We start from the raw sequence: 26,579 nt of genomic DNA, 5'->3' as shown, positions 1-26,579 counted from the left end.
AAGTGCTGGGATGACGATGTGAGGTGTCCCAGACTTGGAGCTAAAGATCCAGCAACACAGAAATACCAACAGAGTCAAACCCTAATAGAGGCCTGCTCTCTCTAGCCAAAAGATCAGGAAAGGGGCATCCTACAAGACAGAAAACTTATATTCAACAACCATTCTACTCCAGCAACAGTACAGAAAAACATGGCCTCACACCCCAAGGGTAGAAGGTTACACTTCTATTCTTGACAGACTGTGTGTAATTAGGAGCTGAATCCTTCCTGATGGGTGATGTCAGAAAAGGCTAAGTGTAGAGCTAGCACTTCACAGCCAGGCAATAAGGAGACTCCCTGCTTTTCCACATAGATTTACTGGAGACCACTTGAGGGAACTCAGGACTTCCACCCACCTTGCAGTAATGAAACACCCCCACTGGTGTGGTATCAGAGGAGGTTTACTGGAGAATCAGGATTTTTACCACCATCCAGTGGTAAGGAGCCCACCCTCTCCCTATGGAGTCAGAGAGGCCAGTTTGGAGATAGTGAGATAGTCCTATCCCTCCCAGCCTAGCTGGTATCAGCAAAGAGAGTGAGGAGAGGAAAGAATCAGTGAACTTGAAAATAGAAGTTACCTAATCGGAACAACAAAGAGAAAATCAACTAGGAGAAGAAAACAAATAGGGCTTTGGGGGCATTTGGAACAATATCAAAAGATCTAATATTTATTTCATTGGAGGAAAATCTCCAGTCAATTAGAAGCAAACTAAACAATGTACTTTTAAATAACCTATGGGTCAAAGAGGAAGTCTCAAGGGAAATTAAAGATAAGTAAATAAATTGAACTGAATAAAATGTAAATACAGCACATCAAAATAGGTGGGACACAGCCAAGGCAGTAATAACAGGTAAATTTATAGCACTAAACATATATATGAGAAAAGAAGAGAAGACTCAAATCAACAATCTAAACTCCCAGTGCAAGAACCTGGAAAGAGAAGAATATATTAAACTCAAAATAAACAGATGGAAGGAAACAATAATGGTAAGGGCAGAAATGAATGAAATCAAGAGCAGAATAACAGTAGACAAAAATCAATGAAAGAAGTAGCCAGTTCTTCAAAAAGATTTAAAAATTGAAGAACCTCTGATAAGATTGACAAAGAAAAAATGAGAGAAGACACACAAATTGTCAATTTTAGGAATTAAATAAGGAATCATTATGGGCCTCAAAGTTCTTCAAGAAAATAAGGGATAGAGATTCCTCCTCTCTGAAAGGCATCTCTGAGAGAAAGGCAGCAGCCCCAGTCAGGGGCTTATAGATAAAACTTCTGTCTCCCTGGGACAGAGCACTGAGGGGAAAGGACGGCTGTGGGCACAGCTTCAGCAGACTTAAATGTTCCTGCCTGCTGGCCCTGAAGAGAGCAGTGGACCTCCCAGCACAGTGCTCCAGCTCTGCTGAGGGTCATACTGCCTTTTCAAGTGGGTCCCTGACCCCCATGCCTCCTGATGAGGAGACACCTCCCAGCAGGGGTTGACAGACACCTCATACAGGAGAGATCCAGCTGGCATCTGGCAGGTTGCCCCTCTGGGACAAAGCTTCCCAAGGAAGGAGCAGTCAGCAATCTTTGCTGTTCTATAGCCTTTGCTGGTGATACCCAGGCAAACAGGGTCTGGAGTGAACCTCCAGCAAACTCCAACAGACCCGAAGAAGAGGGGCCTGACTGTTAGAAGGAAAACTAACAAGTGAGAAACAAAAAAAGGCATCAACATCAGTAAAAAAGATCACCACTCAAAAAGCCCATCCTAAGGTGACCAACATCAAAGACCAAAGGTAGACAAATTCATGAAGAGAAGGAAAGACCAGCACAAGAAGGCTGAAAATTCTAAAAACCAGAATGCCTCTCCTCCTCCAAAGGATCACAACTTTTCCAACAAAAGACTAAAACTGGATGGAGAATGAGTTTGATGAATTGACAGAAGTAGGCTTCAGAAGATGGGTAATAAACTCCTCTGAGCTAAAGGAGCATGTGCTTACTCAGTGCAAGGAAGCTAAGTACCTTGATAAAAGTTTACAGGAACTGCTAACTAGAATAACCAGTTTAGAGAAGAGTGTAAATGACCCAATGGAGCTGAAAAACACAGCATAAGAACTTTGTGAAGCATACACAAATATCAATAGCCAAATCGATCAACAGAAGAAAGGATATCAGAGATTGAAGATCAACTTAAAGAAATAAAGTGTGAAGACAAGATTAGAGAACAAAAAATGAAAAGGAATGAACAAAACCTCCTAGAAATACAAAACTATGTGAAGATAACAAACCTACATTTCATTGGCGTTCCTGAAAGTGAGGGGGAAATGGAGCCAAGTTAGAAAATACACTTCAGGATATATCCAGGAGAACTTCCCCAACTAGCAACACAGGCCAGTTTTCAAATTCAGCAAATACAGAGAAGACGAGAAGATACTCTTTGAGAAGAGCAACTTCAAGACACATAATCATAAGATTCCCCAAGGTTGAAATGAAGATAAAATTGTTAAGGGCAGCCAGAGAGAAAGGTCAGGTTACCTACAAAGGAAAGCCCATCAGACTAACAGTGGATCTGTCTGCAGAAACCCTGCAAGCCAGGAAAGAGTGGGGGCCAACATTCAACCTTCTTAAAGAAAAGAATTTTCAACCCAGAATGTCATATCTAGTCAAACTAAACTTCATAAGTGAAGGAGAAATAAAATCTATTACATACAAGCAAAATGCTGAGGGATTTTGTCGCGACCAGTCCTGCCTTACAGGAGCTCCTGAAAAAAGCACTAACTATGTAAAGGAAAAACCAGTACCAGTCACTGCAAAAACATACAAAAATGTAAAGACCATCAACACAATGAAGAAACTGTATCAACTAATGGGCAAAATAACCAGCTTGCATCATAATGACAGGATCAAATCTGCATATAGCAATGTTAACCTTAAATGTAAACAGGATAAATGCCCCAATTAAAAGACACAGACTGGCAAATTAGATAAAGAGCCAAGACCCATCGGTGTGCTGGGTTCAGGAGACCCATCTCACATGCAAAGACACACATAGGTTCAAAATAAAGAGATGGAGGAATATTTACCGAGCAAATGGAAAGCAAAAGGAAAAAAAAAAGCAGGGGTTGCAGTCTTAGTTTCTGATAAAACAGACTTTAAATCAATAAGATCAAAAAAGACAAAGAAGTGCATTACATAATGGCAAAGGGATCAATGCAACAAGAAAAGCTAGCTGTCCTAAATATATATGCACCCAATGCAGTAGCACCCAGATTCACAAAGCAAGTTCTTAGAGACCTCCAAACAGACTTAGACTCCCACACAATAATAGTAGAAGACTTTAACACCCCACTGTCAATGTTAGATCAACGATACAGAAAATTAACGAGGATATTCAGGAATTGAACTCAGCTATGGACCAAGCAGATCTAATAGACATCTACAGAACTCCCCACCCCAAATCAACAGAATATATATTCTTAGCACTACATAGCACTTATACTAAAATTGACCACATAATTAGAAGTAAAACACTCCTCAGAAAATGCCAAAGAATGGAAATCATAACAAAAAGTCTCTCAGACCACATTCAAATTGGAACTCAGGATTAAGAAACTCACTCAAAACTGCACAACTGCATAGAAACAGAACAACCTGCTCCTGAATGACTACTGGGTAAATAATGAAATTAAGGCAGAAATAAGTAAGTTTTTTGAAACCAATGAGAACAAAGACACAATGTACCAGAATGTCTGGGACACAGCTAAAGCAGTGTTTAAAGGGAAATTTATAGCAACTAAATGCCCACAGAAGAAAGTAGGAAAGATCTAAAATCGACACCCTTACATGACAATTAAAAGTATTAGAGAAGCAAGAGCAAACAAATTCAAAAGCTAGCAGAAGACAAGAAATAACTAAGATCAGAACAGAACTGAAGGAGATAGAGACACGAAAAGCCCTCAAAAAAAAAAAAATCAATAAATCCAGGAGCTGGTTTTTTGAAAAGATTTGTAAAACAGACCAATAGCCAGACTAATAAGGAAGAAAAAGAGAGAATAATCAAATAGACACAATAGAAAGTGATAAAGGGTGTATCACCATTGATCCCACAGAAATACAAAGTACCATCAGAGAATACTATACACATCTCTATGCATTAAACTAGAAAATCTAGAAGAAAGGGATAAATTTCTGGACACATACACCCTCCCAAGACTAAACCAGTAAGAAGTTAAATCCCTGAATAGACCAATAACAAGTTCTAAAATTGAGGCAGTAATTAATAGCATACCTACCAAAAAAAAAGCCCAGGACCAGATTCACAGCCGAATTTACCAGATGTACAAAGAAGAGCTGGTACCATTCCTTCTAAAAGTATTCCAAGCAATAGAAAAAGAGGGACTCCTCCCTAACTCATTTTATGAGGCCAGAATCATCCTAATACCAAAACTTGGCAGAGACACAACAACAACAACAAATTTCAGGCCAATATCCATGATGAACATCGATGCGAAAACCCTCAATAAAATACTGGGAAACTGAATCCAGCAGCACATCAAAAACTTACTCATCATGGTCAAGTCGGCTTCATCCCTGGGCTGCAAGGCTGCTTCAACATATACAAACCAATAAACACAATCCATCACATAAACAGAACCAATGATGAAAACCACATAATTATCTCAATAGATGCAGAAAAGACCTTTGATAAAATTTAACGCTTAAACAAATTTGCAAGAAAAAAGCAACCCCATCAAAAAGTGGGCAAAGGATATGAACAGATACTTCTCAAAAGAAGACATTTATGTGCCAAGAAACATATGAAAAAAGCTGATTATCACTGGTCATTAGAGAAATGCAAATCAAAACCACAGTGAGATACTATCTTATGCCAGTTAGAAAGGAGATCATTCAAAAGTCAGGAAACAAAGATGCTGGAGAGGATATGGAGAAATAGGAAAGCTTTTACACTGTTGGTGGGAGTGTAAATCAGTTTAATCATTGTTGAAGACAGTGTGTTGATTCCTCAACTGTCTAGAACTAGAAATACCATTTGACCCAGCAATGCCATTACTGGGTATATACCCAAAGGATTATAAATCATTCTACTATAAAGACACGTGCACATGTGTGTTTATTGCAGCACTATTCACAATAGCAAAGACTTGGAACCAACCCAAATGCCCATCAGTCATAGACTGGACAAAGAAAATGTGGCATATATACACCGTGGAATACCCCATAATGACAGGCAACCAAAGCAAAATGGACAAATGGGCTCACATTAAGTTAAGCTTCTGCACAGAACAGGAAACCAAGTGAGGAGACAACCCACAGCATGGGAGAAAATATTTGCAAACTGTCCATCTGACAGGGATTAATAACAAGAATATATAGGGAGCCCAAGCAACTCTATAGAAAAATCTAGTAATCTGATTGAAAAATGGGAGAAAGATCTGAGCAGACACTTCTCACAAGAAGTCTACAGATAGCGGATAGATATTTGAAAAGGTGCTCAACATCACTGATCATCAGAGAAATGCAAATCAAAACTACAATGAGATATCATCTTACCCCACTTAAAATGGATTTTATCCAAAAGACCTGCAATAACAAATGCTGGTAAGGATATGGAGGAAAGGAAACACTCTTACGCTGTTGGTGGGAATATAGATTAGTACAGCTACTATGGGAAACATTTTTTTCCTACACACACACACACACACACACACACACAAACACACACACAAACCCCAAACAAACAAAAACTGAAAATAGAACTATCACATGATCTAGCAAACCACTACTAGGTATATACCCCAAAGAAAGGAAATCAGTATATTGAAGAGATATCTGCACTCCCATATTTGTTGCTGCACTATTCGCTATAGTCGTGATTTGGAAACAACCTAAGTGTCCATCAACAGATAAATAGATAAAGAAAATGGAGTCCATATACCTAATGGACTACTGTTCTGCCATGAAAAAGAATGAAATCCAGTCATTTACGACAGCATGGATGGAACTGGAGGTCATTATGTTAAGTGAAATAAGCCAGGCACATAAAGGCACACTTCACATATTCTCACTTATTTGTAGAAGCTAAAAATTAAAACCAGTTGAACTCATGGAGGTAGAATAGAATGTTGGTTACCAGAGTCTGGGAAGGGTGGTTGGGTGGCAGAAAGGCGGAAGTGGAGATGGTTAATGACTACAAAAAAATAGAAAGAATGAATAAGTAAGATCTAGTATTTAATAGCTTAACAGTGTGACTATAGTCAATAATAATGTAATTGTACATTTAAAAATAACTAAATAAATTGGATTCTTTGTTACACAAAGAATAAATGCTTGAGGGAAATGGTCACTCTCTTTACCCTGATGGGATCATTACACATTGTATGCCTGTATCCATATCTTCTACATCTCATAAATATATGCATCTACTATGTACCCACAAAAACTTAAAATTTAATAATAAAAATTAAGTGTGTGTCTACATACTACCAATGAGCACTTGGACACTAAAATCAAAAATAAAATATAATTTAAAGTTGCTGAAAAAAAGTAACACAATTGTCAATCTAACTAAACATATATTGGATCTAAAATGCTAATGGAAGAGGTCAAAGAAGTTCCTTATAAACGGAGAGACATACTCTCTTCATGGACAGACGGGAAGACTCAGAACTGATAGAGATGTCAGTCCTCCCCAAATGGATATACAGGTTTAATGTAATTTCTGTCAAAATGTCAGTCTTTTTGTAGATACAGAGAAGTTTATTCTAAAATATAAATGGAAAAACAATTATGAAAAGGAAGAGTGAAGTCATAGTAGTCTGCTTGATATCAAATGTGCTAATGTACATTATTGTGGCTTTATTATATAGTCAAAATAATAAAGACTGTGTGGTGTTGGTGAAGGAATAGAATCATAATTTAATGGGACAGAAGATAGAACCCAGAAATAGATCCACAAGTGTGCCCAACTGATTTTTGACAAAAGCAATTCAATTTGAAAGCAGTTCAATGGAGGGAAGATAGCCTTTTCAGTAAATGGTCCAGGAGCAAGTGGACAACCAGAGGTATGCAACCTAACCTCAACCTGAACTCCACACTTTATACAAAAAAATTAAACCCAAATAAATCAGAGACTGAAATGGAAAATATAAAGCAATAAAACCTTTAGGGAAACAAAAAAACAGAACATTTTCCAAATATAGAGCTAGGCAAAGAGACATCAAAGCAAGATCCCTGAAAAAGAAAAAATGATAAATTCGACATCATCAAAATGAAAATTATTTTATTAGCAAAAAAGCCTGATAGAAGATGAAAGAACAAACTACGGAGGAAATATTTGCAGATCCTGCATCTAAAAAAGGACTGGTACGTAGAATATACAAACGATTCTCAAAACTCCGGAGTGAAAAAAATAAGCAAACCATTCAGTTAGAATGTGAACTAAAGACAGGGACAGAGGGACAGATGTTTCACTGAAAAGAGTATATAGATGGCAGATAAGCACATTAAAAAAAAAAAAAAGTTCAGCCCCATTAGCTCTAGGGAAATTGAAATGAAAACCACAATAGATGTCATTCGCCTATTAAGATGGCTAAAGTAAAAAATGATGACAACGCTAAGTGATGGTAAAATTTAAGTGAAACTGGATCTCTTATTCATTGCTGTTGGGACTGTCTGGCATTCTAGAAAATGATTCCTAAGAAAGTAAACATGCAGCTCATACCACCCGGCAGTGGTACACAGAGAAGTGAACAATTCACACAAAAGCATGTACATGAATGTTTATAGCAAATCTGTCCAACTAGCCAAAACTAGAAATGATCCAGATGTCTTTGAGTGGTTAGACAGGCCGTGACACATTCATTCCATGGAATTCTACTCAGCAACAGAAAGAATTGATTATTGACATATATAACAATCTTGATGAGAATTATGCTGAGTGAAAAAGTCGGTCATAAAGTATCACATACAGTGATTCCATTTATATAACATTCTTTTAAAAATTACTTTTATTTTGAGACAGCATCTCACTCTGTCATCTAGCCTACAGTGTAATGACTCTACTCACTGCAACCTCTGCCTCCTGGGCTCAGGTGATCCTCCTACCTTACCCTCTTGAGTAGCTTGGATCAAAGGCGCACACCACCACACCTGGCTAGCCCACCACTATACCTGGCTAATTTCCTTTGTGTGTTTTTTTTTTTTTTTTTTTTTTTTTTTTTTGTAGAGGTGGCATTTTACCACATTGCCCAGGCTGGTCTCGAAATCCTGAGCTCAAGTGATCCGCCTGCCTTGGCCTTCTGAACAAAGTGCTGGGGTTACAAGCAGTACTGCAACCCAGCCCTATATAACCTTGAAATGACAAAATTATAGAAATAGAGGACAGTTTCATAGTTACTAGGGATTAAGAAGAGGGTTGGGGGGGGAATGGTTGGAAGGGAACCAGGTATGACTATACAAGGGCAACCTGAGGAACTCTTGTGGTGATGAAAATATTTGTATCTTGACTGTATCAAGTTATCATGGTGTACTATAGTTTTGCAGGATGTTATCATTGATAAGATATAGGTAAAGGGTACATGGGATCTCTGTTCTTTTAACTGCATGTGAATCTATGTTATTGACATATATAACAATCTTGATGAAAATTATGCTGAATGAAAAACCATAATAAAAACACAGTTTTTTTCTTAATCATGCATCATCTCCTCCCCAGCAATGATCACTGTTACTGTCTTACTGTGTAGGAATAGTGCAGACTATGGCTTCTAGTGCAAAACTCTCTGGGTTTGGTTCCCAGTTCTGTGATGTCTCAGCAGAGTGTCCTTAGGCAAATTGCTTTACCTTTCTATTATCAGTTTTCTCATTTTTAATACAGGGAGCAATGCTAATAATACTTCTCTCGTAGTGTTACTGTAAGTATTAAATAAACTTTAACATGTAAAAGAACAGATTCTGGCAGTCATATGTGTTCACATAAGTAGCATTGGTGGTGGTGATGATGGTGGTTGCTATATTACCTTTTGTCATTTTTCTTTTGACACAGTTGCCATAACGTGTATACATTCGCACATTCTGTTTTTCTCTTAAGCCATATTTTTTTTTTTAGCAATTAATAAGATTAGAATCAAGAATAAAGAACTTTGGCAACCCCTCTGCCCTGCCAACTCCCAAATTTGCAACTGAAATGTCACAGTTCAAAAAAAGTTTTAAGTTACTTCCTAAATGTAATTAAAAAAAAATTTCTTGCTTTCGTGTCTAGTTTTTAGCCAGAACTACTGGACTGGAGTTGTTTGCCCCACCCACTTAGCTGCATGGTGTCCTGGGGGTTCAAGCAGAACTTTGTCCCAGCCACTGCTTTGGGAAGCACAAAGGCTGAATGCGTACAGCCATTCTGGTGACATTTCTAACATGATTGAATGGCAACATCTTTGGGAATGTGTCTCTACACAATCAGATCTGCAGAGCCCCAGGCACCATCTGTTGACATGCTTCATCTAGAATTAAACTATACTCCTTAGAAGGCAGTCGAGTGACATGTTTAGCCTCTCCATTTCAAGGCTTTGGATTTTCTAATTCTCCAAAATGAAAAAAATAAAATAAAATAAAACAGAGCCCAGATTCTATTTATGAGAAGTAATTTGGGGCTGCCTTCTTTATATCCAAAGCATAATTTAGGACACTGTGATTTAATGATGTGTATTAGTAGTTTTGAGTCATTTATGTGAATTAAGGTAGTTTCATGCTCTCACAAGAATTCTTGTGTAATATAATGAGTGAAATAGCAGCCCTCTTTGTGAGTTTCACTATCCAAGATTCAAATCAGAGATAAATTTAAAATAAATTGAAGTTTTCTCTGTGGCAAATGCAAATACTAAAATAGTCTAGACAAGGGTAGATGGTATAGGCAAGGGGTATCATTTGTAACTCATATTTTAAAGATAAAACTGTTATTACTTTTTAAGCTTTGAGTAATTGAACAATCACATATTACGTAAGTAAAAAGCCTACCCAAGACCTTCCCCAAGCCATTTATAATCTAAACTCAGGCTTTCTTTTGTTTTGGATTTACTGTTGGAAATTATCTTTGCTGGGGTTAAGGAAGAAATACTCAAGAGTGTGTAACTCTGTCTTTGGGCTCCTTGCTTTTTTTTTTTTAAACAAATTTCTTATTTTTGTTTCTGGATTGCAGTCATAACACAAAAACAACATCTTGGTTAGACCCTCGGTGCCTGAACAAGCAGCAGAAGCCTCTGGAAGAGTGTGAAGATGATGGTAAGGGGACAGACAGGTCTTGGGTTAAGTGAATTGGGGGCAGTGTTCACATATGCAAATTTTAAAGAGTCGTAGCCAGGTCAGTCGGGTCTTAGACTGAGTTTTTAAAAGGTAATCCAATTTCTGCTAAATGGACTTTCACTTACAAAAGCAGGAGGAAAGTCAGAATTGTTTCAAGAGAGCAATTTGCTTACACATAAAGACAGATGCATACTAATATCTCCATTAGAAGCAGAACAGTCAAAAACTATTCAAATGAAGATACATCCTCTGTCTTCAGGAAGTTAGAGAAAATTTTAGAAATTCTCTAGGAATACAGAAACCAAAGATGCTCTGGTTGCTCACACATTCTCAACCTTAACCCTATCTTATAAAAGTCTTTGGGGTAAAGGTTGGGAGTTTTTCTTGACCTCTACATATTTCACAACTCTATTACTTCCCTAGACTTGGAGGTAGGGGAAACAGATCTAGACATGTCTGAGAATCTCTGTGTAACTTACAGTATACCCACAATATATGGTAAGTGTATTCTTTCGAGACAGAGTTTGAAGTGTTGCGTAGAGCACCACTCTCCCTATTAATCTTGGAAATGAACTAACTGGCTGTAAGAGCTTTTGTTGAAAAAGTTCATTTCAAGGCTTTGGGTTTTGTAATTACTTCTCCAAAATGAAAAAAAATAATAAAGTAAAACAGAGCTAGTGTATCCCCATTTCATTACACAGACATCTATACCAAGTTCTACCAAAATTACTTTTTGATGCAGAAGAATGAAAAGGGAAATGGTTTGCTTTGCTTTGCTACTCATTATTCAGTTCTGGTATGTGAATTGCTAGTATAATTATTAAATATGTATTTTACTGTAAGATAACAGAACTTTACTAATTTGTCCTATAGTGAAGAATTGTTGTATATGTAAACTTGAAGATTTTTTGAAAATGCAAGGCAGTTTTAAAAAGTGTAATACTGTCAAAACATTGTACTTCATGATCCTGCTATTATACATGGTTTGCTGATTACATTAAATGACATAGAATGTTGCGTCGGTATTTATCTGAGTTACTTCAAATGGAAATACAAGTCCTTCTAACTTAGAAGACATGACCAGTAATCTTGTTTTATTTTGGTTGCTTTGTTTCATTCCTGAAGAAGGAATGGAACAGGTTCAGTCAGCTCTGGTATTTTGCATGCTTGCGAGAGGACGGACTGTGTTGATTATTTTAGTAGTCTGTTGAACATATGATACTTATTGAGTATCCCTGATCCCAAAATTCAAGTCCATAATGCTCCAAAATTGGCCAGGCACAGTGTGGCTCACACCTGTAATCCCAGAACTTTGGGATGCTGAGGCGGGAGGATCACTTGAGCCCAGTAGTTCGAGAACAACCTGGGCAACATGGTGAGACCTTGAGTCTACAAATAATAAAATAAAAATTAGCTGGGCGGGTTGGCATGTGCCTGTGGTCCCAGCTATTTGGGAGGCTGAGGCAGAAGGATCACCTGAGCCCAAGAGGTCGAGGTTACAGAGAACTATGATTGTGCTACTACACTCCAGCCTGGGTAACAGAGAGAGACCCTGTCTTAAAAGAAATGAACAAAAACAACAACATGCTCCAAAATTCAAAACTTTTTGAGTATTGCCATGATGCTCAAAGAAAATTCTCACTGGAGCATTTTGGAGCTTGTATTTTCGGATTAGGGATGATGAGCCAGTAAGTATATTACACAAGTATCTCCAAATCTGAAAATATGCACAATTTGAAACCATTTTGATTCTGACCATTTTGGATAAGGACTACTCAACCTGCACATAAATAACTAGTTTTCAAAGATCAGAACATAAAACACATTCAACCCTAAACCTTCATGGAACAATAATTTATTCATTATTTGATGCCCTATGCTTTTGAAAGCAATTTAGGCACTCATTACCATAGGGGTTCAATGTCACTATTCTTTTTGTAATTATTCTGGGAATGTATAAAAATGCCTGTTAATATAATTTTATAAATCGTAGAATACCGCAATAGTTTTTACTGAGAAAAACTCTATGTAGAGTAAAAGTATTGAGTGGAATTAACATTTTGTTACCAAACCTAGTAATTTTTAATTCTTAAAATTCTTTTGTGTTAATGTTATTTTCTTTGGAACAAGAATGTATTCATATCAAATGCAGTTAGTTTAGTAATTGTCTCTTTAATATTAGAATTTACATATTCTGTTTCTAGTAGAAATTCTATGTATATCTGTGTACCTGTACACACAAACAGTATAAACATATAATCAGATTATAAGTATCAGTTTGTATTTTCTGTTGCCAGTTAACGCAAAGCTGCCTTTATTGTGTTTATATTATAACACAAAGCAGAAAAACATATTGGTTGCAAATATTGTCCCTGTATTTGTTTCTGTTCTCTGTTAGTGAATGACTCCTTCTGTCATTGCCGTGTCCGATTCAGTTAGCAGCCCTCAACCTTGCCTTTGAACTCCAGGCCAATATTTTAATCCACTTGATTGATAATGTCAGCTGGTTGTCTCAGAGACTTCAGACTCAGTCATATTAAAACCAAACTGGTGATCTTTCCCCCCAAATCTGGTCCTCTCTAAATGTTTCCTGTCTCCATTCATGGTAAATTTATGCATACTCAAAATTCCCCTTTGATCTGTCACTTTTCTTCACACCTATTTCTAACTTGTGAACCAGCTGAATTCACTTGGCATCCTAAATATCCCTGGGATCCATTCACTATTTTTTCACCACATCTACCATTTTCATCTGGGGTCATGCTCATCTCCCATACAGATTTTCACTCTCCTTTTTATGTTACACTCGGAGCAATCTTTTAAATGTAAATATGATTATGTTACCGTTGACAACCTCCACAGGGTCTGCTTAGGAAATGCCAGGTCCATAGCTTGCTTCTCTGAGCCCTGTGTGGTCAGCCTCTCTAAATTTTCTCACACTATTTCTCTGCTTTCTGCTCTTCATCCCTGCTAGTCCTTATTAAGTTCCTGCCTCATGTCAGTTAAATGTACATATTTCTCTCTTAGGATACTCTTATATTTCACAATAGTTATTGAATACTTTCTATATGTCAGGTGCATCCTAGGTATTTCAAATGTGTCTATTATATAACAGACATTAAACTTTGCATATCCTTCAGGTTGTACTTCAGGAAATTTTTCCTTCACTTTGCCACCAAAGATATGATTAGGTCACTCATGTAGCTTACTCTATTGAGAACTTATCATGGTTTTATTTTTCATTTTATTTGTGTGAGCTTTGGATTTGTCCCCTGGTTTTGGAAAACTAAAGGTGTGTGTGTGTGTGTGTGTGTGTGTGTGTGTTTGAGCTGGAGTCTCTCCTGTGTTATGCAGGCTGGAATTCAGTGGCACTATCTCGGCTCACTGGCACCTCTGCCTCCCAATTCAAGCAATTCTCCTGCCTCTGCCTCTCAAGGAGCTGTGATCACAGGCAAGCGCCATCACGCCTGACTAATTTTTTTGTATTTTTAGTAGAGTCGAGGTTTCACCATGTTGGCCAGGCTGGTCTCGAACTCCTGACCTCAGGTTATCCACCCACCTTGGACTCCCAAAGGGCTGGAATTAGAGGTGTGAGCCACTGCACCTGGACCCTGATTGTGTTCATTTTGACATGTCTGTCACCTAGCACAGTGGCACATCATAGGTCTTGATAAGTAACTACTGAAGAAGTGAACAAATGCTCCCAAAGACATTAGATAATATCCAAATGGGCATTTTTCACAGATGACTTTGTGTAAATCAGATTCTCCTTTTAAGAAAAGGTGCCCATCAAAACTTACTGTTAGCAGTGGGATCATTTTTAAATCAAGAGTTTACAAGGTGTCTAGGCCCATGTTGGTTATTTAGGTCATCCATTCATTGATTGGTTCATTCAGTCATTCATCAAGAAATATTTAGTACGTAACATGTGCAGAAAGCTACACTGGGCACTTAGCCTATGGTGGTGGTGAAAACAGGCTTCATCCCTGTGTTTGTGAAGCTTATAGGAGCCACTTGCCCTGTAGCTGGGGAAATATTATGTATGAAATGATTTTTGTGTACTCTCCTGTGTTTTCTTCTCAGTAATAATAAAATATTTTATTGACAGCAAGAGGAGGTCAAGAATGGAAAGGATTTTGACTTGTTTTGCTCACTGAAATTTTTGAGGACATTTTAATTCTAATATTTATGAGCTGCTTGACTTAGAGTACATGTGCATGTGTGCGTGTGTGTGTGTGTGTGTGTGTTCACAGAACCAGTAAAACACTTTTTCCCAACTCTCCTTCAGGGAAGCTTTCAAGACTTCCTTCCTTGATACATTTCATCTTGATGTCATTCATCTTTCTAACTCCTTTTTGAAAGACATCAAACTTAGCTCATTATACAGTCTGCATTCTCAATTTGACCTCACCTTCCGTTTTTCAAGCAGCACTGTTAGTTGTAAGTTAAATAATGCTATAATTGTGAGTATAATTGCCTTACTGATTAGAGGATTATTGAAGGATTAAAAGGACTGATATTGAAAGGTCTAACAGCTTTGTTTACTCTCAATAAGGTCTGTAATAAGTGACTTCCCACTTAAGAACATTGAAACCGCAAAGGTATTTGTCATCTTTTACAACCAATCAAATCCTATTTTGACATGCAAGGAAATGAGCCATATAATTATTTTGCCAATATCAGCTCTTCCCGTTTTGTAATTTACACTGAGGTTGCGAGTTCACTAGCCGAGCCAATGAAATAAGCCACAATGCAGGTAAGGACGAAATAGAGTGATGTGTTTACTGCTGTTTTCCTGAGGAGATTTCCTTTCTTGGTGCTGGTGTCTGAATTTTGCTTTTCTCTCTTTTCTGTCTCATCCCTGCTATTCCTTTGGAGAAGAAGGGGTACACACCGAGGAGCTGGACAGTGAACTAGGTAAACCTTCCCTGCCTGCTGCTGCTGCATGACACGTGCATGACATGGCCTGCATGGTTTTTTCCCAGCGAATTGCTTAATCCCTCTGTTTCTTTAGTTTGCACTCCTCCAATTATGATTTTCTTTCTAACTTGTCCAGGAAAGGTCAGTCTTACAACCTCCATGTCTCACTGCAGGCATCATGCAGAGTTGTAATACATTATGTTTACAAAGAAAATGTCTGAGTGAACTGAGACTAGAATGAGAGTTAGCAAATTGGTGATAGGTAGTCTTGTAAATTGAGGATTGGGAAAGAACCAAAGAGATGCTCACTGAACTTTCGTGTACTCTGTCTCAGTCTTATTTCTTTATTGGTTTATTGTGGATGGTTATTTGAGTAATACAAAAATGCCAAGCAGAACAAACAAAAATCCATGAGACTAATTTAAGGAGCATTATAGGAGCACTTGCAATAAAAGAAGGTCACTGAGGAATTGAATAGTTAAGTCTTAGGATCATGTTGTTATTATGTCACAGACCACATACTGTTGACCTTGCCGTTATAGTGAGTGGTTGTTTATATAGTGATGCAGCCTCTATATGTACTGTTTTCCTTAGAGTTGTGTCAGTGTACATCAAGTCTTCACTACTCTAGCTATTGTTCTTTAGGAATAATTTATATTAGTAATGATGCCAAATTCTTGTTTCTTTGCTGTTGGAATATATTGAATTATGTTCCCTATTAAGTTCAGTGCTTTATATTCAGTCTTGAACAATATTAAAATTAGTTTGCATTCCATCTGATACATTTGCTGATGGATAGATAGGAAAGTATAAATTTCAGCTAAATTGCAGATGAAAGCCTCAACTGATGAAGATTCTTTAGCAATTGAAGATTATTTAAGTAGAAGATTGTTTAATATCAATGTGAGTGGAACTGTACTAACATTATTGAATCTGCCTGGCATTTTTGAGATTGCTTCAAGACCTGAAAATATAAATTTATTTAATACATTGCTTTCATTTGGTTTTCTTTATTTTTGCTACATAGATAAAGATAATCAGTCATGGTTGGCTAGAATTATGATAGAATAGATCCAAGCTCTGTTTTTCTTAATGTTTGTAACATATCCTGTTGTAATTGATACATATGACAATGGTCAATAACTGTTTTTAAATATGTTTAATAAGCTGTCTGTGTGGTCACTGTGAGAGGAACAACTTGAGGTTCACCCGGAGTAATAGAACAATTTGAAACTAATTTGATTGAAAATAGAATTTGTCAATCCAATGATATTAGATAAAATAATTGAAAGAGACAGAACTGGGTGTTCCAGACACAAAATGAATGTCTTAATCATTTGTTCAGCCAATTTCAACCACTCTTGCTACCACTGTGAGAGATCACTCTGCTGTCGGCTGGCAGCCAGTAGAGATGGCAGAGCTCTGTACAGGGGCACAACCTTATTTGCTTCTCTGGAAATTTGAATTTGAAATTTTCCAGGAACGAAGTTTCTGCATTTTACCCATATGTAACTGTGATATCATGGAACTTACTTTCTTATGCTGTTAAAGATTCTAAACATTAGTTCCCTTGGCTTTCTCTTGGTTCAGATCAAGCTGCCTGGCTCCCCCATTTACTGGCTATGCAACCTTAGACAACCTATTCGCTTTCTTTTAGCTTCCTTTTCCTTATCCATAAAGAGGGGCCAAAAGAGGAGCTCCCATGGTGCTTATGAGGTGACTTAACGAGAGCATGTTGTAGTATTTGTCCCTGTGATCAGCACATGCTGTTGGCTATTTGCAGTTTTGTTATTTCTTACCTAATTCCCTCTTCTTGGACTTTTCAGTACTTCCTTGTGGGACTTTTTTCCATTAACACAGCATAAGGAGGAATGTGTTCTATACTATAGAAATGGCCCAAATGTGTTCTTGTAGTTAGGGTAGAGATAAAACCTTTGATTTTTGTCTGCACATTTTCACTGTGTAAAGAGTAGCACATGTGCACACACAGTTTTCTATTGCATTCACTCCAGATTCTGTTGACAAGCTCACTGCTCATTTTCTTAATAAGAGGGTCCTAATTTCAAACAATAGCAACTGTCAGGTTTTCAGTGAACAATGCAATTCCAGATGTGACAAGGAAACCCTCTTTGTAATCTGCCTCTGAGAGGCGTGGGCGGTTGGCTTGGGTGTTGGACACAGATCATTTGATTATAGAGTTGTCATTTCTGAACTCTGTCGTTTGAGCTGGGTCAGTTGCTCCATTATGTACTTTGGTTTGCAGAATTTATCACATCCTCTACAGACATCTCCCCAGAATTAAAAAGCACCTGCAGAACTTGCTTTTGGAATTATAGGGTATTCGTGTGGTGAAACCAACTACGGGAGATAGAGCCAAGAAAATAAACGCTCCTCCCAACCAAAACTAAGTCACAGTTTTGAAATGTATCTCTGATTTTGAACATGATTTTCAACTTATACACAGACAAATCTCTTTTGAAAAGAACATAGAAACTTTAAGTGCTCAGTATTTGCTCTGTGGAGACAAAATAGTGCAGCACGAGGTTTTCAGAGGCAGGAGTAGCAAGGACACAGGCCACAGACATCTGTCTTACTCCTTTTGTGCTTTCCTGGAACAGCTGCCATTTCTTGGGCACTTTCTATGTGCCAGGAACCATGCTAAGTATTTAGAAGTATCCTTATTTAATCCACCATTGGCTTTTGAGGCAAACCCAGAAGAAAGATGTGGTTCAGAGATATTAAGTTAGTAGCCTGAGGCCACAGAGAGTAGTAGAGATAAATGAAAGAACTAAGGGTCAGTCTTATATCTGGGCAATGCCAAAAGGGTCTCAGTCACCTCAAATCTCTGTGATAGGTTGTGCAGTCTAATTTGCTCTGACTGTCGTTAGTTATAGGAGATTGCTTTTTTAAGTCTTTAGAGTGTTTGCTTAAAAAATTATAGTGTCATAATTTTCTGGAATTAAATATTTTATGCCTTCTTCAGTTTTTTAGAATGCAACAGCAACTTCTGGGACAAACATCTTCCTATGTAAAATCAATGACCCATTTCTATTTTAAGCATTAGGAGACTAATTTCTATGATTAAGTTAATCACCACATTGGAAGTGAGAAACTGTCTTTTCAATTTCTGAAGTTTGCTCATCTGTTCCAAAAGATGTGTTTAAACTGACAAATGTCCAGAGAAGCCAGTTGACTGGCCCCATTTTTTCAACTCTAGAATATTAAGTTGTTGACTAGGCACCAGGAAAGAAGTCACAGGTACCTTCTTTTCTAGTACTCTCCTCAGACCTCCATCAAAGCACTTACCAGGAGGCTGAATTATCTGCTTAGATGATGCGTTTGCATTTATCTTTGTGTCCCTGGTGCCAGCACACCACGAGGCAAACAGTAGGCATTCAAGAAATGTTTGTCAAATTAATAATTGAGTAACTTGAATGCTTAATATTTCCCCTGTTTTATCTAAAGATAGTCAGGCCACATATTTCAGGTTACAGATTTTGAAAAGAGATGTTATATCTGTAAAACCTAATGTGGTCCCCTCACACCCACCCACCATTCTGCCCTATACAGATGTATGACTGTGCAACAATTTACATTTTTTTAATCTTTGAGTTCTCAACTCTTTGGAAATATTTTCCTGGTTCATTTTCATTTAAATGGTAATTTTCAGCTTTGTAAGGGGAAAGCATTTCCCAGGCATTTAATTTGCATCGGTCTGCAAGACTCGGTATATAAAAATGCCAAGTTATATCAACATCTGCAAATTGGACCTGTCTTGCATTTTAGCAGCTTATGTCTCCTACAAGTCAAAGACTTCTTTAAAACCTGCTAAATGTTTTTTTCTTTTTAATTTAGAAGAAAGGGGGGGAAACCTGTCTCTTTGTTTGCAAACAAGTAACATGTGGAGCAAAAACCATGAAATTAATGTCTCTTGATGTGCAGCCAAATCTGAACAAAACATAAACTTTGAGTAATTAGTCTGTATGTGTTTACGTGCATGTGCATGCCTCCACCTCAGTCTGGAACTGTGTGCGGCATATGTAAGCCTTCTGCCCTGACGACATGATCATTATTTAAATTAGAGACCACATGATTCCTTCAATTAAACAAAAATCTATTTCAAATATTTCAAGTTTGTAGTATTCTATCCAAGTTGGTCTTAATAGCTACTTCTAGGACCAATTACTCACTTTAGAGTGTGGTATTACATAAGTTTGCCTTAACTATATATATCAGGTTAGCTTTAAAATTAAGTTGAGCAATTGTTGCTCTGCCTGAAAGGATTGTTTAATGACAAAAAAAACAAAAAAACACAACCTAGTTGCTTCTTGTACCAAGTAAAATAACACGGTGCAGTGGGCCTTTCCACAACAGATTCTTGTTCAATCAGAACTATTACCTCTTTAATAGAGTTTTGGCCTTTGATATGAAACCTTAGGAAGTTCTGTAGAGCATGATCGAATTTTCAGAAAGGCACATACATCTCCCAGTGCCACTTTACCACCACATTTTAAGGAATAAAATTGTCTACCTTGGAGAGTAAGCTCTCAGCCATCAGGAGCACTGTTACTGCTTTCATAGGTAAGTGCTGGGAAAGATGGGCCAGCCCAAAGATAGCAATTGAGTGATAGATGTGTGCAGTTCAAAAATGCAACTCCATTTTTATTAGGAACAAGGAGAAAATAAGATGCAGATTTTATTTTATTTCAAGGAGAACAAAGCAGCACTGTTGTATTGGAAATGAAAAGAAACATTAATTTTCATCCAGTTTTGCTTGTGTAATAAGATGGCCTAGAAACAAAATGAGAAAACTGTAAACATTTAAGATAGGAACGAGGCATTCAAAGCAAGTTTAACCTATATTTTCATTAAAATCTAATTTAATAGTGATTTAGACTAAAGGCATCTGGGACTGCATTTTATTAAGTTTTATTGTCTTGCATAAAATACCAATAGATAAAGAATTGCTCTTCATATAGAAAAATACACTGATAAAATAATATACTTTTTTTTGTTGTTAGGATATGCAGTTTTAATTGGATTTAAAGCGTTCTTATGAGTCTTTCTCTTTTTGCCTTACTCAATTGTTGACAATACTCAGGCTCTTCAAGAATATGCTCTTCCTGCTCTAAATGTTCTTCTATTTTTCAGAACTACCTGCTGGTTGGGAAAAGATCGAAGACCCCGTCTATGGTATCTACTATGTAGAGTAAGTGCCCATTCACAATCCACACGTTTATGCCTTTCTATAATTATTTACATTTGTGTTAAATACAGCTTGCTGTTATTATAAGGTACAAACCAAATAACAATATTAATTTTATGATGAAAGTATGTATGCACATTTTAATGAACGGGAAAATATTCAGTAAATCTGAAAATAGCAAATTATATTATTAAATTCACACGGGCAGGATTCATGGCTTTTGTTTACCACTGCATCACAAAGGCCCAACATGGTCCTGGCATATGGCAGGTACTTAATGCGTATTAGTTGAATGAATGAATGAGAAAAGCAAGGATTCAGTAGACCAGATGAAGAGGGATTATTTATCTTCACAAGGAGTATCTTATTTGTCTACTTTTTGCTCTGCCCAGATCTAAACTCCTTAGCAGTTACTTCTTTATTCATTCATACATTCTAAAAGGTTCAGGCAAATCTTAATAATTTATGAAATGTTGCCAGGATTGAGGAGGAAATGGAAAACTAGCCTAAGCTGCAGACCTTGTGTGTTTATTTTTCTCTTGCCTGAGGCTCTTGTTTCCCATTTTTAAGAGTCTAAAAACCTGGTGACTTTTTTATTGTGTGCCTTATTCTAGTATTGGGCTCCCACTTTTTCCTTTGGTCGGAACTATTGATTAATAGGATGATACTAAAAGAAACCCAAAGGTTAGGACATTGAAAAAAAATAAAGCTTTATATTATATAGTTTCCTCTTAGAAAGATGAGAGGTAACAAATAAAAGTTCCTTCAAAAGAAGCAAATGCCATATAAATGTAGAAATAGAATCCTACAAGCCACACTGAAGATGTAACTGTCTTATTTTCTTTTCCTTATCCTGCTGGTGATGAAAAGTCATTTGTATAATACTCTGGTGATGTGAACATAAGATGCAAAAAATACCAGGCCATAAAATAAATGTCCAGCATCTTATTATAAAAATCATTAGTTCAATATAGCAAGTATCCTTGGCCAATACAAACTTTTACCTCCACTTTGCCCAAAAAGAGGGATTGGCAATAAGGGGCATCAAAGAGGCAAACCTGGCTGTTTCTCTGACCCTCTGATAATAAATTTCTTTTGCGTGCCCCAAAGATCATCTTTCTCACAGATGTACTGTGGGGTTTTTGCTATTTGAAGCTCATTTTGAATTGTCCCCCTCAACTATTTTATGCATTAAGAGAGAGCAGGAACAGATGACAAAAGCTTTGATGGGTGAAGACACTAGTTTGAGGGGCAAGTTGTTAACTTACCACACAGTTCTCTGTGTGTCTTTTCAGATTCATGTGCTTATTAATGGTAGACTATTTCTTAGAATGAAATTACTACAAGAATTAGGAAATAAACATGTAGGCCTTTAATAAAAATTAAGAGCAATCAATCTATCCATTCTGTTTGATAAACCTGCTTAAAAAAGTAAGGCCTAGCTTTTTATAAAACTTGGAGTACTCAGTAATCACAGTAATATACTCCCAAACGTCTAATAAACTGTTGTTTTGAGTTAAGTAAAATAAGGCTGGGTGTGGTGGCTCACACCTATAATCCCAGCGTTTTGGGAGGCCAAGGCAGGTGGATCACTTGAGGTCAGGAGTTTGAGACCAGCCTGGCCTACATGGTGAAACCCTGTCTCTACTGAAAATAAATAAATTAGCCAGGTATGGTGGCACATGCCTGTAATCCCAGCTGCTCAGGAGGCTGAGGCAGGAGAATCGCTTAAACCCGGGAGATGGAGGTAGCAGTGAGCCAAGATGGTGCCATTGCACTCCAGCCTGGGTGACGGAGAGAGACTCTGTCTCAAAAAACAAATAAATAAAGAAAGAAAAATATATGCATATATGTATATGCTTGTGTTATGTTCGTGTCATGTGTGTATACACACATACATGTACATACACTAAATAAGGCCATAGCAAAAAACAAATTTGTATATGTATGCATATGTACAGGTGTGTGTATGTGTGTGTATTTTTCATTTTGTCGTGCACGGCCTAATTAGTTTTGTAAACATCCAAGTGTCTGGATCTTTGTCATTTTGAACACATCACATCTACTTAGGTTAACTGTATTTGGAGTCTCTCTGCCTAAGGCCTGTACTTTTATTTGTGCTTCCATGTTTAGTGATCAAAATAGTTAACAGATGTGAGTAGAGTTCTTTGTTTAACTTCATTGTTTGGATGACTGTTTATGCTTCTGTGAACCCTACTTTAGACAGTTACATAGCAGTTCTGGCATTGTATGTTACAGACGATGTCACATAGCCACTTTAATCTTATTTCCCAATAATTCCTTAATTTACTTCTTGTTGAATTAAAGCAGCTTCCCCTGTCAGGTCGTATCTTGGACATTTGAAGGGGTCAGTGGTTAAAATTCTGGGATCTGAAAGCAGACAACCCTGAGCTTGCATGCCTGTTTACTGCTTACTAGCTATATTATGCTAGGTGAATCATTTAACTGCCCAGAAACTTACTTTCCTTATTTATAAGATATGAATAAAAATAGGACTTACCTCCTGGCATTTACTGAGGAGTTTTAAATAAAATGCATGTAAAGCTGGTGGTGCAGTGCTTAGTGCATATAAGCAGTTAGTAATGGAAACCTCTCTTTTATTTCCTCTTTCTAACTGGGCATTTTAACACATGATGAGGGTTAGCATTTCAGACCACCTGCTCTGCTCAGTTTGAATCCAGGGACTTGGTCTAATTGGCATTTTGCTGGTGGGATGAAGTGTTTCCAAGCTGAATACTATTTGCTATCTTCCCCAGCCACATCAACAGGAAGACACAGTATGAAAACCCAGTTCTAGAAGCCAAACGGAAGAAGCAGCTTGAGCAGCAGCAGCAGCAGCAACAGCAGCAGCAACAACAGCAGCAGCAGCAGCAGCCCCAGCAGACAGAAGGTTCGCCTCTTCCCTCTAGGCTTTTTCTTGAGCAGGGGAGCGTGGATCAAAACCTGAGCACTGACACCCCCGTGTGGTCAAAACTAGCCTCGATGATTGGGTCGTCTCTTGCCACACTAAGGAGTTGATGTCCTGAGGGGACGAAGAGAACCCCAACTATGTTTTCCTCTGGACAGCTAAAGTGGAGATTCTAATTCAGAGGCATCCAGATCTCCACTTTAATTTAGAAAGGAGCATAGTTAGATCAGATAACTTTCTGAGGGGGAAGGAAATCTCTTGCCCCCGCAGTGTTTGCATTATAGCTGGTATCTAAATCCAAACCACTTTTAGCATTTTTACTTTAAGTGGAGTTACTGGGCATGAAACTAACTTTTAATTTTAGGAACATTACATGTAAAGAACCATATAAAGCTGGTAGTTTTGGGTGCCTTTTAAAAATTACAGACTAATTCATGCTCACTGTAAAAATATGGCAGTTCAGAACATTAAATTTTCCCCTGCTTGCCACCTTCCCATTATCGGTGATAAGCCCTGTGCAGAAATTTTCTAGGGATATACATGTATACGTATTTTAACAAAAATTTGATTATAATTTATACATATATAGTATGTCTTTGAGACCTGTTTTCTCACTTTTTATTTCTTGCACATCTTTCAAAATTAGCTAATATAGATTTAGCTTATACTTTATACTGGTGATATAATATTCCATTATATGAATGCCTCTACTTTAGCCACTCATTGATTGCTAGATACTCTGACTTTTCCCAGTTTTTCATTGTGATCTTTTAAAATAATAGGCTTAATACTCCCTTTAATATTAATATGTGAATATCAAATAGAATATGAAGTGTAATGCTTCTGTTACTATAATACTGAATATAATAAATATAAACCTTAGACTACAGGTTGGCCAACTTTTTCTGTTAATGGCAAGATAATAAATATTTTAGGCTTGGTGATTCATATAGTCAGTCTCTGTTAGAAGTACTCACCTCTGCCATTGTAGTGTGCAAACAGCTGTAGATAATATGTAAATGAATAGGTACAGCTGTGTTCCAATAAAACTTTATTTATGGGCACTGTAATTTGAACTTCATATAATTTTCATATGTCACAAAGTATTCTCCTTTTTATTACTTTTCAATGATTTGAAAATGTAAGTTACTCTTGGCTCATAGGCTGTATCCAAATAGGAACTGGCCCCAGTTTGGCTCGTGGGCCATAGTTTGCCAACCACTGCCCTGGACTATACAATTTAGGTAGAGTACGTATGTATGTCTGTCTGTATTCACCCATTGAAATGTTCTCTACCTTAGTCTCTTTTCTAGCTAAAAGGAAATTTTTTCTCATATACATTTAGTGGGTACAAGTGCAGCTTTTTACACATGGGTATACTAAGTGGTGGTGGTCTAGGCCTTTAATATAACCATTACCCAAATAGTATACATGTACTCATTAAGTAATTTATCATCCTTCAGCCCAAGTTTCCATGGTCTATTTCCACACTTCATGTCCATGAGTACACATTTTTTAGCTCCCACTCAGAAGTGAGAACATGTGGTATTTGGCTTTTGGTTTCTAAGTTGTTTCACTTAAGATAATGACCTCTAGTTCTGTTCATGTTGCAAAAGACATAATTTTATTGTCTTTTTTTATGGCTGAGTAGTATTCCATGGCATACATAGCATATTTTCTTTATCCAGTCATCTGTTGATGAACATTTAGGTTGATTCTGTATCTTTGCTGTTGTGAATAGTGCCGTAGGAAACATACAAATGTAGATACCATTTTGATAGAATGATTTCTCTTTCTTCAGGTAGATGCCCAGCAGTGGATTGCTGGATTGAATGGTGGTTCTGTAGAGGTTGCAGTATACATTCTCACCAACAATGTATAAGCAGTCTCTTTTTTCCACATCCTTATCAACATCTGTTGTTTTTTTGTCTAAAAATAATTTTTTAAATGTGTCTTTCCTGAGCTGATAAAACTGGGTAGTGTTAGAAAGTACAGTTTGCACAGTTTGCAAATGAGAATGTGCAATTGAATATGATTGCTGAGCTGGAAGTGATTCTGGGGTGCATCTCAAGGGTCACTCACTGTGAATTATGTCTGGCCTTCACGGTGCATAAGACTACAATTAGGGTCCAGGATGTTCGTAATGGGTCTCATTTGGATTTCAGAGATGACCGAAGAGAGCACCCTTAGCAAACTGCCGAAATCTACCTTCATCTTCCTCCCTACCTAAGACAAGCTGGCCTCAGCAGCCTAGCTCATATCTCAATCACATTGAAGAAATTTCTCCCTTATACAGCTGCCATTAGTTGACTGTACATCTTTCCTGACATTTTTAAACTGACCTCACTTTCGACTTTCCAGCCAGAGAGACCTGGAGTTTTCATTCATTATATCATAGTATTTCTTTCCCCAAACATCTTAGACAAGAAAAAAAGATCTTCACAGAGTGAGGTCGGATAGCAACTTCTTTTTAATCTAAGCTATCTGCCCTTGGTTTTATTGCTTTGGGTATTACTAATTAGGTGAATCATAAGTAGTAAACAAGGCATTTGAAGGAAAAATAGAAAACTTTCTTTTCTTTCTCATAGAATGGACAGAAGATCACTCAGCCCTTGTGCCTCCTGTTATTCCAAACCACCCCACAAGCAATCCAGAACCAGCCAGAGAAGCTCCACTTCAGGGTAAAGTGCTTGTTTTCCTAATTTCGTTAAAGTTTTAGCTCAAAATCTGATTTTTTAAAGGTATTTTAAAAAGTGGAGTCTTGTAACTCTCAAGTCATTCTTTTGATATTGAAAACCATAAATAATGAAAGCAGTGATAAAAGTATTGTTAGACTTGTCAAGAAAAATTAGAAATCGAATTACTTCTAATCTAGAGTAATTTTTTTCCAACGATTTGTAATACTTTAAAAATAAAGACGATTTGTTACATGATCATTCAAACCAAGGTTTCTCAACCTCAGCACCATTGCCATTTTGGGGTAGTTAATTCTTTGTCTTGTGGGGCTGTCCTGGGCACTGTGAGATGTCCCCTGGCCACTAGGTGCCAGTAGCACACAGCTCACCTCTGACAGACATTGTGACAAGGAAACTGTCCCCAGACATTGCCAGATGTCTCTGGGGAGCAAACCCATCCTAGAGATAGGAATCACTGATTTAGACACCACACATATTTAACAGTATGTTAAAAAA

General features: G+C 37.3%; 1 protein-coding gene across 50 annotated transcripts in view; it reads left to right on the top strand.

The window, feature by feature from the left end:
* The window catches only part of MAGI1 (membrane associated guanylate kinase, WW and PDZ domain containing 1), a 672,392-nt gene that overhangs the window by 561,499 nt on the left and 84,314 nt on the right, over positions 1 to 26,579 (top strand). For 28 of the 50 annotated variants that reach the window (XM_035274562.3, XM_035274561.3, XM_078351435.1 and 25 more), the window contains 5 exons: positions 10,230 to 10,312; positions 15,215 to 15,250; positions 20,405 to 20,462; positions 23,237 to 23,370; positions 25,977 to 26,069. In XM_035274562.3, coding sequence (XP_035130453.1) covers positions 10,230 to 10,312; positions 15,215 to 15,250; positions 20,405 to 20,462; positions 23,237 to 23,370; positions 25,977 to 26,069 — 404 coding nt within the window. Of the gene's footprint in view, positions 1 to 10,229; positions 10,313 to 15,211; positions 15,251 to 20,404; positions 20,463 to 23,236; positions 23,371 to 25,976; positions 26,070 to 26,579 lie in introns of all 50 variants that reach the window. The other 22 variants (XM_078351436.1, XM_078351434.1, XM_078351413.1 and 19 more) reach the window with 1 other exon arrangement.

Source organism: Callithrix jacchus, chromosome 15, assembly GCF_049354715.1.
Source record: "Callithrix jacchus isolate 240 chromosome 15, calJac240_pri, whole genome shotgun sequence".
Taxonomy (NCBI): domain Eukaryota; kingdom Metazoa; phylum Chordata; class Mammalia; order Primates; family Cebidae; genus Callithrix; species Callithrix jacchus.
This window is presented reverse-complemented; position numbering and strand designations above follow the sequence as displayed.